Source organism: Euleptes europaea, chromosome 12 (genome assembly GCF_029931775.1).
Source record: "Euleptes europaea isolate rEulEur1 chromosome 12, rEulEur1.hap1, whole genome shotgun sequence".
Classification (NCBI taxonomy): domain Eukaryota; kingdom Metazoa; phylum Chordata; class Lepidosauria; order Squamata; family Sphaerodactylidae; genus Euleptes; species Euleptes europaea.
This window is the reverse complement of record NC_079323.1, coordinates 38,599,133-38,616,893: the sequence shown is the minus strand read 5'-3', so window position 1 is coordinate 38,616,893 and position 17,761 is coordinate 38,599,133. Positions and strand designations below refer to the sequence as shown.

Genomic DNA, 17,761 nt, shown 5'->3' with positions numbered 1-17,761 from the left:
GAATGTATACCAACAACAGTGGACCACATGAGCACTAATAAAAACTAAATGAGAAATCAAACACACTGTTTGAAAATAAGGATATTTTTGAACATTTATTTAAACATTATTACAACATGCAAGATACAAAAAATTAGAAAACTTGTAAAATTATATAGAGAAGGAAAGTCACAATACATGATAGAAATTTTATAAACCAATGCCATTTGTTTCTGGAATTTACCTTTAAACGCTGCAAATATTGTTAATCAGATCTCCATTTAAGAATACAAGGTAGGCTTTCAGAGCAATCCTAAGAGGGGGTACTAGAGGTGCGCCTGGGGACAGTGTAGCTGGTCCACCTCCTGATAGGTTTGCTGCACTGCGATGAGCAAACTGATCGGGAAAATCCCCCAAGCCCCGTGAAACTGCTTTATGCATTTTTACTGGCATAACTCAATGCCAGAAAAAGCGGGCGTTCCCAGGGTGAAAGGGCTTAGGGAGCTGACTAAAGTCAGCTCCGCCCCCGGGAAACCACCTTTAGTGCTGATGCGAGCCCCAGTTTTGGATATACACTGCCGCCGAGGCTGCTGTGGTGCCCATGTGTGGCACTGCCGCATGGCTCTCCAGCACTGGTGTAAGAGGCCCTGCGCTGGCGTAAATGCCCATTTAGCCGGAGCAGGGGTCACGCTGTATCCAAACCCCCTTCGGCCCCCCACTTCAGGATTGCACTGTTTGTGGTAACAGTTCCTTCCTTGTGTAATTATTCACAATTACTTTCTGCCTGGGGTATATAATTTATACTACATTCCTCGAATGGAATATTGCCTTAAACAGTGATTCTAAGAACTGTTGACTTGGATGTAAATTTCAGTGTTATTTACCTTCAAGTAAATGTGTTTCGCTTTGTGGCATTTGAACTACTGTAATCACATTACTTGGGTATACCATATCATACAGAATTCATCTGTTTCTGCAGGATATATTTTAAAATGGCAACGATTTCTGCAAGTGTGTTTTATTATTTATAATCTTAAACAAGTAACAATTTTATTTTATTGCACTGAAAACATGGCACAAAGTCAAATTGCTAAAAGAGAACATCAAACACAGACTTGAAGTTCAAAATTTAACCAATCCTCTCAAGACTAAAAATATATTTTTTAAAATAGAAAAGATATCTACAAGACAGGTATGGTAGTCCCTTGACTACATGAAAATTACAGAGTTCAGATTGTCTTGGGCTCATGCTAGAAGACTGTTTCTGGCCCACCAAACTATAACTGATCACCCAGGTCAAAGTCAACCATTGGCCACATAAATTCAGTACTATTATGTTTTATGCACCATAATTGATTTCGGGGAAAAGTATTGAACTCTTTGTTTAATACATTTATTCATTTTTTTTCCAGCAGAAAGCTTGTTTGTGTACATTTATGGAAAAGGCATTTCTTTTGATTGAAGATGTATATGATATAAATGCACATATAGTAACAGACATAACTAATGTTTGATAGCAGCCCTGGGGATGGAATGAGGAGTGAAAAATAACAAAGTCTGGGAGCCAGCAGCAGCTATTTAGTTTATAACACAGAACAAGTTTATGTATCTAACATTCAGAGATTCATGCAACTGCAACCACTGGCCATGGGAGGGTGAAGGGTCTAAAAAGTCAGTGTGCTGTAATGGTTAGTGTTGGATTAGGACTGGGGAGACCCAGGTTCGAATCCTCACCCTGCCATGGAAGCTTGCTGGGTGACCAGTCACACACACTCAGCCTCACCTACAACGCAAGGTTGCTGTGGAGACAATATGCAAGGTGGGAGAACCATGCATGTTGCCTTGGAGGAAAGATAGGATAAAATGGTTAGTTCAAAGAGAGAAATGCTGCTACCCTTCTGGATAATCCTTAGTAGATTTAAGGGCTATGATTGATGACGAGTCCATCCCTGCACCGACAGAAATCATCCCAATTTACAGTTTTATGTTAGCTGTCCCTGGAAGAGTATGCAAGAGTACCTAAAATCTCTCATGGCTCTTGTGTGGAAAGCTTGATTTTGTGAATATTCTTAATGGATTATAGGGAATTATTCTTCTACCACAACTACAAATTATATGATAACTCAAGCTTTGCCTATTACACCCACAGCCCATTCCTGAGCCTTCGGCGGCTGCCTGGCTGCCAGCAACTGTGCTAACCTGGACGGTGTAAGTGGCACGGGCGCCAGCAGCTGTGCTACTTATGCTGGCGCAGCCCCTTCCTGGCCTCCAAAGGACTTTCGTCCTTTCAGGTTGCCAATCTTGTATTTTGTGGAAACATCAGCATTTGGAGATGGCGAAATTGCCAAGACTTAAAATACAACTGCGGCTTTTTGACTGCAGGTCTACCAATTTTGACTTAATGCAATTGAAAAAGATAAGATGTTCTTTAAATATTAAAGAATTTGTTGTGGGTGGAAAATGTTAAGTAACAGCTTGGAAATCTATAGAAATTAAGGATGTGAAACGAAAAGAAGACCCGTGTATGTGGCTGTTCATTTAACAGTGTTCTCTAAACTCCCTAAAATTAGAAAGTTACTAATTTTTTGTGTTTGCATTTGAAGCTAGCTTCATACCTGTAGTATCTGTCCAGAATTTTCAAAAGAACAGTTTTCAATACTCATTAACATTTATGAACAGTTTTATACATTGCCATTGCATAAATCTAAATCTCATTATACATTGTGAATCTTTGGATCTGTAATGAACCAAGATAAAAGCTTCATGCACTCTGGTTTTAAAATTTGTTACACTACATCTGTAAGGAAAATAACTTTATAATTGTACAGCAACAATTATAAATAACTTCATAATTGTACAGCAAAACAAGCATTGCCACCTTTCCCTTCCATTTCTTAGTGGCACATTGGATCAATATTTTAACTATAAAGTTTACTTTTATCAGTAAATCCTGCATGATAGAATTTGTAAGAAATTACCATACAATCTGTGTGCCAGGCATATGGTGTTCTGATTATCCACTTGGAAGCACTTCTGTGTTTTAAGCATCTTTCCTTTTCTTCTGCTAGAACAGTGATTAACAAACTTAAGAATTACTGCTCCCATATGCAAAATATGACTTATTTTGGAAAATAAAGGGAAATGACCTGTGTGTTCTTGTTATTTTATGTGACTTTGTCAAATGTGACTAAATATGGCTTTTCTTTTCCAGATGTGAGGCTATTATTGCATTATGCCCTGTCAATGAACCTTTGTGCAGTTTTACTATAACATGAAGTGGGTGTAGCCTTCTGCTCCTGTAACTATCACATCCATCCATATCCGCATAGCTTCCGGTGTTGGAGCCACCATGTAATATATTCTGTCATGTGTTTTAACACTGAAAGTAAGTAATGGATTAGGACTCTGAAAAGAAAGAAAGTAAACATAAAATCAGTAGCCTAAATATGAGCTTTCGAGCAATACGCTGCAGCCTCATGACTGACGGTTGAAAAACACAGATGTGGACTTTTCCTTTGTTGGTTATCAGTCACAGCTCTTAGATTCATTGCCTTCCCCAGCTGACAAAGTGCCCAAGTGGAAAGAAGAACAGAGCTTTCGTAGATCCAAAGACAACTGCATTTAACTAAGCTCAGATTTCCTCATTTTTGCGCCAAAACATACACATGTCAAAACATCTACACAATTATGAAATTTGTATCTGGCTGTACTGTAGGGGAAATTACATGTATGCATACTTCTTTTGTATTACAATCCGTGAGCAGAACTAGGTATTAAAATATTGTCGAAGGCTTTCACGGCCAGAGTTCATTGGTTCTTGTAGGTTATCCGGGCGGTGTAACCAAGACCACGGTTACACCGCCCGGATAACCTACAAGAACCAAAGAACTAGTTATTGTTGCCCCTTAAAAGGCACTGCAGGAGTTAAGCAATGTTTAAATACATTTGTGAAAAGTAATTTTGCTCCACTTTTTAAAAAATTTAAAAATATTTGTTTATTTTCATTTCCCACTTTGGATGGGGAAAGTGTATCATGCACACATGTTCCTGTCTCACTCAACCCATCTGAAGATGACATGGAGAATACCACATAAATATTACTGAACAATTTTAAAAACATTTATCGTAAGTCTAGATCTGCTGTTTCTCTGTACCAGGACCACCATTAAATTTATACTCCTATTGCGACTTCCCCCCCCCAAAAAAATGCACTCTTTATGAATTACCTAAGAGGATTTGCATTCCTTGAACTGCTAAACAAATTGAAGATTTTACAGTTTCAATAAGGTTTCTAACTTTGGATGCTGAATGTTTGTACCCCTTGATTATCAACTTTTTAGTAACAGTGTAATCTTGAAGTGGTATTTATGGACATGCTCATCAACTCCATAGATTTCAATGGAAAAGATGTATAAGCAGATATTTAAAACAGACTACTTTGTTTTCAGAGAAAGCCAGATGCCTATGTATCAGTTGCTTGACATGAAATGGTTCTTGACAATAATGAGAAGAAGCAACAGTTAAAATTAAAGCATTCTTAACATCTAGATCTTTTATCTTTCCAAGAGAACTTCCTATTTTCTTTGTTTCTATCCTTCTATTGTATGCAATATGTCTCCCTTTTAACTTTTTAAAAATAATTTTGACCTGAAATCACCTGGAGATTAACAGTGATTTCCTAGGATTATCTTCTGGCTTTCTTTCGTATGGCTGCCGATTAACAATTTCTTTTCTCGCTGAGACTCGTGGTGGATTGCAGAGTATAAAACAAACTATATAAAACAAACTATAAATACTGGATGACCAAGACTATGAATTTGTTGCTGCTGCTTTTTACCTTATAGGCATTCTTTAGATGATCATAATAGACTTCTTCAATGGCTTGGAAATAAATTACTCCTTTTAATTTAGTTTCATGTTTGTCTGCAATAAGAGAAAGGAATTGAGATGAAAACTTACATATCAATTAAAGGATTAGCTTAAACAACATGTTTATCCTGGCAATAAGCAAATTGCACATAACATGTGCATTTATGAATTACCTGAAGAAAATGTCTACTTTTTCATGCCTTAAAATATGTTTATGAAACACATTAATATCTGGATGCATGCTCTCAGCAGATGTAAAAGTTCAGCATTTCTTACTGGAATTTCTTTCTGAAGAAGCATAAAGGATATGACCCCAATCAACACTGTTTCTTATATCCAAGACTGAAAATCATCTTTGAGACAGAACCAGTATTCAGGTTGTTCTTCAGGCCAACTGTAATTTTGATGCTTTGGTCTTTAGTTAAGAGAAATGATAGCCATCTGAAAAGCCTGATCTGATGTCAAGGAAAAGCAAGCTGATGCTACATCTAATCTGATCAGGAGGAGGAGATGGTGGAGAATAGGGTTACAGAATGTGGGCAACAAATGGAAATTTATAAAATGCATTGCTTTTATCATAGAGCTACTCAAAATTCCCACTGCTGCAGGAGAGGAGGAAGTTAAGGCCTCTCCAATCATTCTTTGGATCTGTTTTTCTTTCTGGAACTGCTGTATCAGACTGTTATTACAATACTGGAAATAATGGAAATTTGCTTCCCAAATAAATATGACCTAGATTGCAGAATCTGACTGTAACCCTAGTAATTTTTACAGAAATGAAATGTCTCTGAGAAGTTTTGTGCAAACCTGTTTAGAATTAGGCTGGATTTGGTAAGAAGTAGTTAATCTGTGTGTTCCATTGGGATCATAACCAGATTTATTAGAGAACTGTTACTGGGGTGACTTACTACAATGCAAATTATGACTTGGGGAAGCATCAGAACATTGACAAATTACAAAATGCAGAACTGACAGAACTTAACAGAGAAGCTCCAAGCACTCCATACTAGACAGAAGATGCAACCCACCTGCATAGTACGAAAATGTTCTCTTGTTTCTGTCAAAGACAAACCAGCGCTTTTTCCATGTTTTAATTTTCCCACCCATCTTGATAAGAAAGCCTCGGCAGGTCTTCTCATTAAGTGAAACATGGTAACAAGTCTCTATGTTGTGACCAGCTGTCTCTATATGTCCTCGTAAATCAAAATCTTCCTTTCTGACAGGCAAATAACGAGTCAGGGGACGAGACTAATAATAAAAAGAAGCAATGTTATATTGGCTTATTTTTTTTTAATACAAACAGGATGCATTCATAGTATTTAAAATCTGAAATAATATTTTATATTGCTTAAGATAATTAAAATTTTAAGAGCATAATCTTAATAACTGTATATATCTAACCAGTGAATACACATACATTCTTAATGAAAAAAATGTTTATTGAACAAATGAAGCCTGTTTGATTCTTCCTTAAGTAGTAGAGAAAGTCGGCATATAAAAACCAAGTCCTCCTCCTATTCTCTGAATCAGACCGTTGGGGTCACAGCACCTCCTAAGCCCATTCAGCCCCCAAGCTCAGGAATGGGCTGTAACTGTCAGGAAATTCTTCCTAATGTTTAGCCGAAAACTCTTTTGATTTCAAGATGATGTACAAAACATGGAAATACTCATATGTGGAACAGTACAATAATATAACAGATTACTTACCTGTGACCTTTGCTTCTCACGTATCTTTACTTCTTTTTCAATTAGTTTCTGTCGCTGGCTCGTTTCTTCTTGCAACCTTTTCTCCAGTTGCTCTCTGCGACGCTTTTCTTCTTCTAATGCTCTTTTCTTAACTTCCATTTCTCGTTCCTAAAAACCATAGCATACCCTGAATTATAAACTGAACTTTATGCTAATTTTAAAATACAAATTCATTGTGAAAACTGTGCCTTACAAACCCACTCATCAGTCTCGCTCCCTGATCTTAAAAATCTGCACTGTTTGATGCCCTGTATGTTGCTTAATGCCAATGTGATGTTCTATTTTTTTAATTAATGTTCTACTGCTGCATCTCTAGACAAATGCCAACAGATCTCAGTAATAATGTGATGGATTAACAGTTCTTAACATTGGCCCTTAACAGAGAAAAACACACTTTGAACTTTGATGTGTTACTGCTGCTATTCTACTATGTGTGCCATGGATATCTTTAAAAGACATTAGAAATGATACTGGGAAATGGTATTGGAATTATATTACAAACATCAACGATGAAGCTTTTGCATGGACTGAAATCTGGAGAGAAAATGGTGCAAAAGCAGGAGAAAATAAGGGTTAAACTGCCAGCATGGCAATGCCATGGCACCACTTCCAGTTACACTCTAGCAATCCCCCCAAACTCTATGGCAAAACTGTAGAGTTTGTGGGGATTACTAGTGTGTTGTGACAACGAATGATGTCACCTCCAGTTATATGATTGGAAGCGACATCACAACATTGTGTGACACTGGGCCCTGCTCCCAAAAGCTTTATGTAGACAAAAAACTAAGCAGTCGTGTTGGTCCTTAACAAAATCGCAAACCAAAAACCATGTCATAAACACAGCCTACACTGTTTCATCAGAATATTTGCTATTAATATTTTAAAGTTACCCTTGATTCAAGCAATCGTGTTTTTTCAGCATGAGCTTGTTTCAAAAGTCTTTCCATCTCTTCTATTCTTGCAACATTTGAAGTGCTAGCGCTGTAAGTAAAAATATTTCTTTGAGGAAGCAGTTCAGCAGAAGAAATAATCTTCACAGCATTTAAAAACTGATAATTTAGGATGTAAGAAAAGAGGAAGAAGAAGAGTTGGTTATTATATCCTGGTTTTCTCTGCCTTTAAGGAGTTTCAAACAGGCTTACAATTGCCTTCCCTTTCTCTCCCCACAACTGGCCCCTGTGAGGTAGGTGGGGCTGAGAGAGTTCGGAGAGAACTGTGTCTAGCCTGAGGTCACCCAGCAGGATTCATGTGTAGGAGTGGGGAATCAAACCTGGTTCTCCAGATTAGAGTCCACCGTTCCTAACCACTATACCACGATGGATACATGCCAGTCCCATTAACACTTTCCACAGGGAAAATATGCCCTTGCCCCCAGCCCACCTTGGCCCTACCCCCCAAAGGAGGAAGGGAGCACCTGCCCAGCCAGTCCCAACCAGGAGGTGTCCGACAGAGATGGGCAGATGGGCAAGGTAAGGCTGTTCCAGGTGATGGTGGATTAGGAGGGTGTGTCCCTTGCTGCAGTGAGCTCTACTTCCCCTCACTCCAACTTGTACCTTCCCCTCTCTTTGGGTTGCAGTGCTCCTGGTGGGGGGAGAGTGGCCACAGTGGGAGGCCCTCAGCCCACTTGGGACTGTTCCCGGTGGCCTTAATGGCCAATCCTGCATGTTCAGGAAATTAAACACCAATAAACACAGCAAAACCGTCTGCACAGTTTACTGAAACTGTCTATTCATTTATTACATTGGTTCCCTGCCCTCCTCAGCACAGCCGGGCTCAGAGCAGCTTCCAACAACAATAAATGCAATGAAATATTAACGTTAAAACACACAACTGATAACTTTAAAACTGCGAACCTATTAGAAAAACACAGAAGGTGCCCTGAACTACGTAACTGGCTCACATAGATAAGCTGTCCTCAACTGGGGAGGTTGGCCTAAGGAAGACAAATATCACAGCAGGCAGGCCAACAGCCCCCCAGAGGCCCACAAGCCCAAAGAAGGAGGGGGCAGGAGGGAGACGAAAAGGAAAAGGGAAAACAGAGGGAAGGAACGGGGAAAGAGGGAAGGGAAGGAGGCCAGCTGATCCACTGAACCATTGCTGGCCTCAGCCATATGCCTGGAGGAACATCTCTGTCTTACACGCCTTGCACAACTGAGCTAAGTCCCTCAGGGCACAGGTCTCATTAGACAGAGAGTTCCACCAGGCTGGGGCCAGAACTGAAAAAGCCCTGGCCTTGGTCGAGGACAGCCAGATGGTTGTGGGGCCACGGACTACCAGGAAATTGTTTTCAGACAAGCATAATGCTCTCTTGGGGGCGGGGAGCATAACAGGATAGGAAGTCCCGTAGATAACGATGGTCCCAGATAATTTAAGGCTTTAAAGGTAAGTATCAAAACCTTGAATCTGATCTGGTATTCAATCTGGAGCCAGTGCAGCTAGCGGAGCAATGGTTGTATATGTGCTGGGTTACTGGGTCCCCGTAAGGACCTGCTCCGCCACATTCTGGACCATGAATGTACATGTGCCGTACAAACAACTATTTTTTAACTCCACCAGTAATTTATTAAATGTAAATTGGCAGTGCAGTCCTAAGCAGTGTGTAGATCTGCTTACAACTGCACTGCAAAGATGATTTTCGAAGCAGAATGAAGTAACTTACTAAAAATTAATAAAATAATATTGTACATGGAAAATTTTAAAAGCAGTACCAGCATCTTGTATTTCTAACAACATTTACTGCAGCAATTAAATACTGCCATAATTTACCTGGAAATATTGTCTGGAGAGCAGGCAGATATGCTGGTTTCCATGCTGTCAGAACTGTCTAAGCTTAGCGTATCAAAGGCATGGTCCTTGTAACTATGGTCAGGATAGTGGAAGGTGTTCAGATACACGTTAGACTCTGAGGCTGTTCTGCTGTAGAACTCAGGAGATTTCTGGCTTTCATCTTCACATATAAGTTGGTGGTTATATCCTAGAAAGACAGATAGAAAATGTATGTTGGTTTGCCATTGTTTTGTATTTCAAATCATCTGGAATGGGTCTGAAGCACTTAATAACCATTTCATAGTAAGAATTGCTCTTGGGATATTGGCAGCTGATTGGAATTTCAGGTATCTTCAGAAATTTCTGATTAGCATTCTTACATGTTACCTAAGTAGCTCATTGTCTGCCTTGATCTCCTTTTGTTAAATGCAATTTCTGAGTATCATCAAATATCCTAATTGCCAGGTTTAAAATGTGGAAATACATGGATACAAGCATGAGTTATGCAGGTAAAGAGTCTTTATTTTGGGAACTGATATTGAACACTGCCATAGTTCTGCCTTAAGCTCTGCTTTCACGCAGACAGCAGATGCATCTTAAAGATAATTTAGAAACACCAATATATGTCCTAAGGATAACTATCAGAAGAGGGGGAGGAAAGGTAAATGTTATTATCATAGCTACCCAGGAAGGACTGAAATGTAGAGAATCCCCCAGAACATCACTTCTGTTGTTATCACACTAATTTTGCTGTCCCTGACTTGGTTTCTTCTGCGGTCAAAGCCCTGCCAATTTGATATTTAGCTTTTTTTTCTCCTTCACAGCTGAATCTGAGAGAGCACTGGGTGAACCCAGCGATACCTCCCTCACCCACCCAAGCAGCACCCAGCCACAGACTCTCATGTCTATTATCCAGATCCTCCAATGCAACTAAGGGTGGCAATGTATTCCTGGCAGGGACTGAAGACTACATCCATATAAGGATCAAACAACAAAATGGAAGAAAACCGCTGACTACTATCCAGGGTACTGCAGATGACTATGAGAAAAAAAGAAATGTGTGAAATCATTCAAAAAGAAATGTCCTTTTTAATGGTACTGTAATTCAGCATCCTGAATATGGGGATGTGATCCAGCTGTAAGGAGACCAGAGGAAGAACATTAGGCAATTCCTTGTGCTGGTTGGCATTAAGGATCAGGAACTACTTTGTGAAATTTGATTCTTTCCAGTAAATGGACTTTCCGTGCAAAATCTGATTTGCTTTTGCATGATCACAAGAAGACATATGGAGTGTAGACTAGAAACACATAAGAAAACGGCAATAAGATGGTCATGAAAGATCCTGGATAATTTCAACACATTTCCAAATGTTTTCTTGGTGATAGTTCACTTTTCACCTGATTGAAGTGTTGTATTAAAACCAAGTTTGTGGCAGCTTAAATAAAATGTCTCTTATCTTAAAGAAAAAATAGAGAACCTTGTACCTAGCCACGGCAGCCTAACTTCCGGAAGGTTATAGCTATTACAGAAGTTCTGTGCTATAATAAGCCTACTGTGTCCCACATTTTTTTTCTTGCCTGCAGCAGATTTGTTGGGGGGGGAGTGAATATGTTCAAATCCTTTACACACTTTGTCCTACCTATCCTTCAAATTTTGCAGCCCATTCCTGAGGGGGGGGTAGACAGTCGATGGCTGGGGACGACGCAGCTGCACCACCTCCTGAGAGGCTTCCCAGCTGGGAGGGGGGGGGGGGAAAGGATTTGAAATGTCTTTTCACAAAACCCCAGTTAAACTCTCCCACTGAGTTTCACGTGGCTACATCAGCTATTTTGCTGGCATAGCAACGCTGCAGCATAGAGGGGCGATCCCGGGCCAAAAGGGGTTTGGGAACTGACTAACGTCAGCTAGGTCCCCCCCTCCCCACCAACGCCAGCACTGGCACTTGTTTCCGGGATTTTGCTGCCTGTACAGCAGCACCAGTAGCCAAGGCCCACGCTCCTGCTTTGTTCCCCGGTGCCAGTGTAAGTGCCCTCGCGCCGGCATCCTTGCCACGGCACAAAGTGACATGGATGCTGGTGCAGGGTCATGCCGGCTCCTATGGCACTTCCGAGGGGGGGGGGGCTTCAGGATTGCATAGTTTGTAGCTCATGTTGTATGCTCCTAAGTATCAGAAACAGATTAAAGACACTAATGTGCCTTAAGTACTGTTAAGTCAAGCAGAGCTTTCTAAAAAAAATGATTAGATTTCAAATGATCATTCTATTAATCTAGTTTATAGTTCACATAGTTTTATACAAACCATTTCAGCATGACAAAGTAGAAATCATGATACATATAGACACCTTTAGACAGAAGCTTTATGGGAAATACCAGGTTGAAAGGGATGTAAAGTTACCTTTGATACTTGCACTTTTGGAATGACTAATAGCTCCTTTTGAAAAGGATTATTTTTTGGCAAGAGAGAAAAGAAAAAAAATTACCATAAGTCCAGCCTTTTGCATATGTGAAATACAAATGCAAGAGGAAAGCACTTTTTAATGTATGCTAGTTCTTAGTTGTTATTCAGTTCTCCCCTTCTTCCATGCAAACATAATTAATTTACCATAGGACAACTTGGGGAAAATTAAAACTACAAGCAGTAAAAAATCAGCAAACTTCAACACACACGCACACACACAATAGTTACAGGTAAACTGAAAAAAATCAGAATCAAATTAAGGGCAGAAAACAAAATTAACTGCAAAAGTGTTATGTTTTGCATGTTATAGATTATCACCAGCAAAATACAGAACTTCCCTTGTTTTTTCATGCACAAGTAGGTACGCATCTCACTTTATTCTCATGCATATAGAGCAGACACTGGTGTGGACATTATTAATCATACTCCAGGGCTGGATAGAAGAGGGACAGTTGAGACAGTAGCAAGAACAGCAGTGCCAAGTCTTTGGGAAAAGTGAATCTCTGACTCTGCTGCACTCAGAGGCTGACTCCATACGGGCAGCCCTTTCTTGAAGGGGGGAGTTAGGCAGTGGCTGGGAGTGGCACAGCCATGCTGCCTCCACAGAGACTTCCCGGCTGCAGCAAAGAAAATAAAAGGCTGTTACATAATAAGATAGGGAAAATGTCCCCATTGAGGAAAGCGAGGCTACACCAACTAGCATAGCAATACTGTAGCTTGAGGGGGCGTTCCCAGGGCGAAAGGGGTTTGGAAGCTGCCTACAGCCAACTTCACCCCCAGGAGGCAGTGCCTGTGCCTGATCCCCACACCGCGGCATCCTATGGATGCCACCTGTGATGGCGTAAGTGCCCATTAACCCTGGTTAAATGGGCACATACACCAGTGCGGGGGGTCACACCAGCTCCTAAGGAGCTTCGCCCCCCCAGGATTGCGCACTTAGTGTGTTAGGCCCCTCCTTACTTAGTAGGGAAGGAACTTTAAATATTGGTATGCCTATGTGTGACTATTTTTGTTGTTCTTGAGATTTGCTTTCAAGGATTTGAGCTGGATCTAGTGCAGAGGGCATGCGCCCTGTCTGCTTCTCTCCAGACTAGCATTAAGTGCCCTATAGAGACCTCCTCCTGAAAAAGATTGTAAATTGAGCGAGAAAATGCAGTTTGAGGTGTTTGGATTAAAGAAGACTGGGGGAGTACAGAGCATGAGCTGAGTGAGAAAAAGGGGGTGCGGGTGCTTTTATTATGGGGGACAATTCATTTTAGGAGGATCTGAAAGGAAAATAAATGGGTGGGGATTTGAGCCTGTGCCATATCTCTGAAAGCTTACCAGTAAGCCTTCTCTTATTATTTGTCTCTAGTGCCTGGAATTCTGAAGCCTTGTGGCGCAGAGTGGTAAGCTGCAGTACTGCAGTCCAAGCTCTGCTCACGACCTGAGTTCGATCCTGACAGAAGCTGGTTTCAGGTAGCCGGCTCAACTCTGACTCAGCCTTCCATCCTTCCGAGGTCGGTCAAATGAGTACCCAGCTTGGTGGGGGTAAAGGGAAGACGACTGGGGAAGGCACTGGCAAACCACCCCGTAAACAAAGTCTGCCTAGGAAATGTCGGGATGTGACGTCACCCCATGGGTTAGGAATGACCCGGTGCTTGCACAGGGGACCTTTACCTTCACCTGGAATGCTGATGTTTTCTGAAGAGAGTGGTTCCATTTAATCATCATGGATTACTGCTGCTAACAGATATGTTCCATGAATTTAATCAATCCGTTTGAAAAAACATTGAAGCTAGATCTAGAACTTCTATATAGCCATTATGCATTGTCTGAAGAAGTCAAATATACAGACATTGTTTTGTAAGGCTGCTTTAATTTTCTTTCCTTTTTATTTCTGCACAAATGGGACATTTGGGAAGGGCAGGAAGGAGGAGCAACAATTTAGAGCACGGCATTCCATAGCACTATAGGACAAGTGGAGTCAGGGGATATAATTTGGAGAGTTTTGTATTTGGGCTCATATTTGTACATTGTGGTCTCAGGCAAGCCGGTTGCTTTTCAGCCTCACTAGTTTGCTTTCCGTAAAATGGAGATTGTGTTGCAGTAACAGCAAATCAAAAACAGTAGGGTCAAAGCAGAGGTTTGGTTTCTGAGGCATAGCCTCACATTTGGTTTGTCGGTTTGGGCAAGTCAGTTTTTATCCACTGTTTTTCAACAGTGGCCAGCCAATTACAAGCAGGGCATTTATTTTGAGTTCCTTTCCACGCATCTGCTCTGGATGGAAAAACAAATATCATAAAACAAGTTAATAGATTAAACTTAATTCGGCCCTGACAGTTGGTCTAAGAGAGCAGATTTAACTATCAGGCATATTCTGCTACACAATAAGAAATTATGGTGGAGCAGCACACATTTTTGTGGGCTGGAGGGCAATATTTTTGTATATTCTGCTCAGCTTGCCATTAAACCATGCAGCCATGCCAAACCTCATTTGATTAAAAAAAATAGAATTGAATAATTTTTAGGGGTAAACAAAAAAGATATTGCCCAAAACAAACAGAAAAAAGTGGCAAAATCAGTTATTTAATTTTTCACTACAATCTGATTTTTTTCACTACAATCTGATAACGTGGAACAACACTGAAGTCAAAACTACACTTGTAATACCTTTTCTTTAGGAAGGATTTGAAGGAACACAGTCAAGTATATTTATCATATTTAAAATATCTTTTTTTGTCTTCTTAAAAATATCTTTGTACCACATTAAAAAAATTAACTATACATTCGTTTTATTTGGATTGAAATTACACAGAACATTATGTGCCCAAATCTCTCTGTATGTTAATATAATTATGTTGTGCTAAAATTGTCCCTCCAATTGCGAGGTGGGGAGCAGGGGAAATGCCCGTGCATGCCACTGAATGCTGCAGAAGAGGGGGAAGGGGGGCGCTGGGAGGTGGTGAAGCTGAGTGGGGCACGGCTGCAGCACTGTGCAGTTGCACAGCATTCAGTGGCTAGTGGAACCCAGTGCCATGGGATTCTACTAGCCATTTAAAGCTGAGCACCTGACCTGTACTGCAACAGCGGCCACAAGAGCTCTGCTCCTTCCTCCTCCTGTCTCTATAGGTTAGGGTTGCCATTCCCTTGGTGGTGGTGGAGGATTCTCCGTTCCAAGCCCCCTCCCGCTGGTGCTGTTCACCTTGCCGGCGGGAGGGGGGGACTTACTACCTGCAAGAAAGAGGCTGGAGGGAGGCCAGCATCAACACAATGACATCACTTCTGGAAGTGACATCATCCTGTCACCAACAATCTCAGGGATGTTCTGGTATGTGGGCAAAACTCTATGGTAAAAATGGCTTCTACCAGAGTGTTTTTGCCCAAATGCTGGAGCGTCGCTGAGACTGTTGGCAACATGATGACATCAGTACCAGAAGTGACATCATCGCATCGATGCCAGCCTCTGTTTGAAGCTAATAAGTTCCCGCCCACCCATCCCCATCTGCCGCCAGTGGCCAGTGGGCACTTGGCAACCCTACTATAGGTACTTCCTTTCCTGTCATCAGTGCTCAGTGGTGTACCTGGGATATTCCCCGCAACCACTGCTGAACTCCAGGAAGCGTGAAGAGAGTGCCCAGCTATAGGATTTCTTGCAGTGTTTCCACATCTCTGCTTCTATACCTATGACTGCCTCAGCCCTGTATTCTTTTCCACTCCCACGGTATGTGAACATGTAAGTAACATGTACATCTCTTGGTAGGCTGATTAAGCAAGGAAGATTTTGTATGTTGAATTGATCTTATTTTTCTACCAGGTCACTGATGTGACTTAAAGAATGAACATAGTTTAAAAGCTGCTTTATACTTAATCAGACAGTTTGGTAGATCTAGCTCAGCACTGTCTAATCTGACTGGCAGTAGCCACAGAAGCAGGTAGAGCAAATCAATCTTAGACTGGAGTAACTCTCTTTAGGAACACACTTTAAGTGTCTTCTTACACCACTGGGGGAATCTGGTGGCTAAACTCCAATTCTTTTTAACTGGGTGTGTTGCAATACCAAGGCTTTACTATCAATCTACAGCAACAGACATTATCTGACAAAAGTTTTACAGTACAGGGAGATGGTTAGAATTTCAACACATTTTCATTCTAAATGACTTGATGGTGTTCCTTTTGCCAGTGATGCTTGCCACAGCAAACATATACAATAAGCATTGGCCAGGGATTTAGGGCAGGCTAAAAATAAATAAATAAATTTCACACGAAGAAGGTTTCTCATACCTTTTTTGCCTTTTCCTGAGTTTAAAAAGACAAAACCAGTTTTAAAAGAAATCCTTTAAACTGTATGCATTTAGAAGAAAAGAATACCCCACCCTTTCTAAAACAAATATTCTACCAAGACAAGCTAACGGAAATCAAGGATGGGAAAGTTGAGCTGGCCAATCTATCTCATTTTTTCCCATGCCCTCAAGTCACATCTGACTTATGGCAACCTCATAGGGTTTTCAAGGCAAGAGACATTCAGAGGTGGTTTGCCATTGCCTGCCTCTGCAATGTCTCCTAGAACACATTTTTCCCTAAGTGCAATGCATTCTGGACTTGGAAATCCTATTTAGAGGTAATTTTTTGTGATTTCAGTGGACTTTCTTTCCATGTAACCTTGGGCTCTGGCTAACATCCAATCATCTCTCTTGAGAGGCCAGATAACAACTTGAACATCTGCATTACTTAAACATTTTTAATATTTATTGCATTTTGATTGCTGCTACTCATGTGCTAAGCCCATGTCTATGAAGCCTTGACTGAGTCTGACAACAAGAGGTCAGCTGTAGGAACACAAACTTCTAAGATTATGTCCCAATTGCCCTTATGTAGTTTTAATCTAATGCATTGTAAATCACAAGGGATATTCATCAACCTCCCAATCCTCAGTAGTCTGAACAGACACACCTAACAACTGATCCAAACAAGAAAGCTTTTTGGCATTCGGGGAAGGCTCAGGGAGGCACTGCCAATTAAATAATTCACCCCATGTACACTGCTCATAACATGTGTGGGCCTGCATAGAGAACATGGAAACAACAGATCTACAACAGTGACATTTTTTAAAAGTAACACTTAAAATCAGATTCTACAAGCTCAGGTAGCAATCAGAAAAATATAAAAGATCAAAACCACTAAAACACCACCAAATTATGGATTTTCAAGTATGGTATCCTACTTTTAATCAGTCTAAAAATATTGCCCACTGGTTGGAACTATTTATCTTATACAATCACAAAGTACCTAGAGTGTATTTTGTGTCTAAAACACCATGCGTAAATTAATTTCATTTCCCAGTTTGGCTCAAGAGACCTGTGCACTAAATGTTAAACAAATATTACAAAAACTAATAAGAAAATTGATTCCATAAAAATGTAGTGGCTGAAACATTCTACCTTTAACAATTTATTTACAAACTAAGAAGAGAAACAAATGCTCAAGGACAGGTTGTGGTGATTACCATCAAGCTATATTTGGGATTTTGATCAGTAATGTTTTATTGCATAGTGATACATGAAGATAGTTGTTGAAGGGCCTTACCTTTATGCACCCTCCTTGACTCAGACTCTTTGGTCAAACAGTGGGGAAGAACACTGCCACAGCTATTACTTTGCCCAAGTGGCAGGTGACCCTGTATGAAATATTGCAAATGCCTCGTTACTGATACTGTACAATAAATGTTATTCAAATCATTAACACTTTCATGAGTGACTCATACTTCCTGTTCACATTCTTCTTTGCAATGCCTAAAGTGGTTCTCTTGTATCTTGTCGTCATTGTAAAACCTGCTAGCTGTTACTGTAATTGGAGGATTCATTTCAGTCTACGAGAGATGTCAACTTCGGACATTACAGAGGAGCAAAGGAAGCTACAGCAACTCCCACTTCCTGCCTTCCCCCATTTAGTAGCATTTGAAG

At 40.6% G+C, this 17,761-nt stretch overlaps 1 protein-coding gene across 7 annotated transcripts in view; it reads right to left on the bottom strand.

Annotated features, from left to right (window-relative positions):
- Window positions 1–3,119: 3,119 nt before the first annotated feature.
- The window catches only part of PHLDB2 (pleckstrin homology like domain family B member 2), a 67,827-nt gene continuing 53,185 nt past the window's right edge, over window positions 3,120–17,761 (bottom strand). For all 7 annotated transcript variants that reach the window (XM_056858399.1, XM_056858401.1, XM_056858400.1 and 4 more), the window contains 7 exons: window positions 17,385–17,475; window positions 9,361–9,568; window positions 7,485–7,575; window positions 6,556–6,702; window positions 5,877–6,096; window positions 4,817–4,902; window positions 3,120–3,384 (listed from right to left, as the gene is read on the bottom strand). In XM_056858399.1, coding sequence (XP_056714377.1) covers window positions 3,244–3,384; window positions 4,817–4,902; window positions 5,877–6,096; window positions 6,556–6,702; window positions 7,485–7,575; window positions 9,361–9,568; window positions 17,385–17,475 — 984 coding nt within the window. In that variant the 3' untranslated portion in view covers window positions 3,120–3,243. The remainder of the gene's footprint in view (window positions 3,385–4,816; window positions 4,903–5,876; window positions 6,097–6,555; window positions 6,703–7,484; window positions 7,576–9,360; window positions 9,569–17,384; window positions 17,476–17,761) is intronic.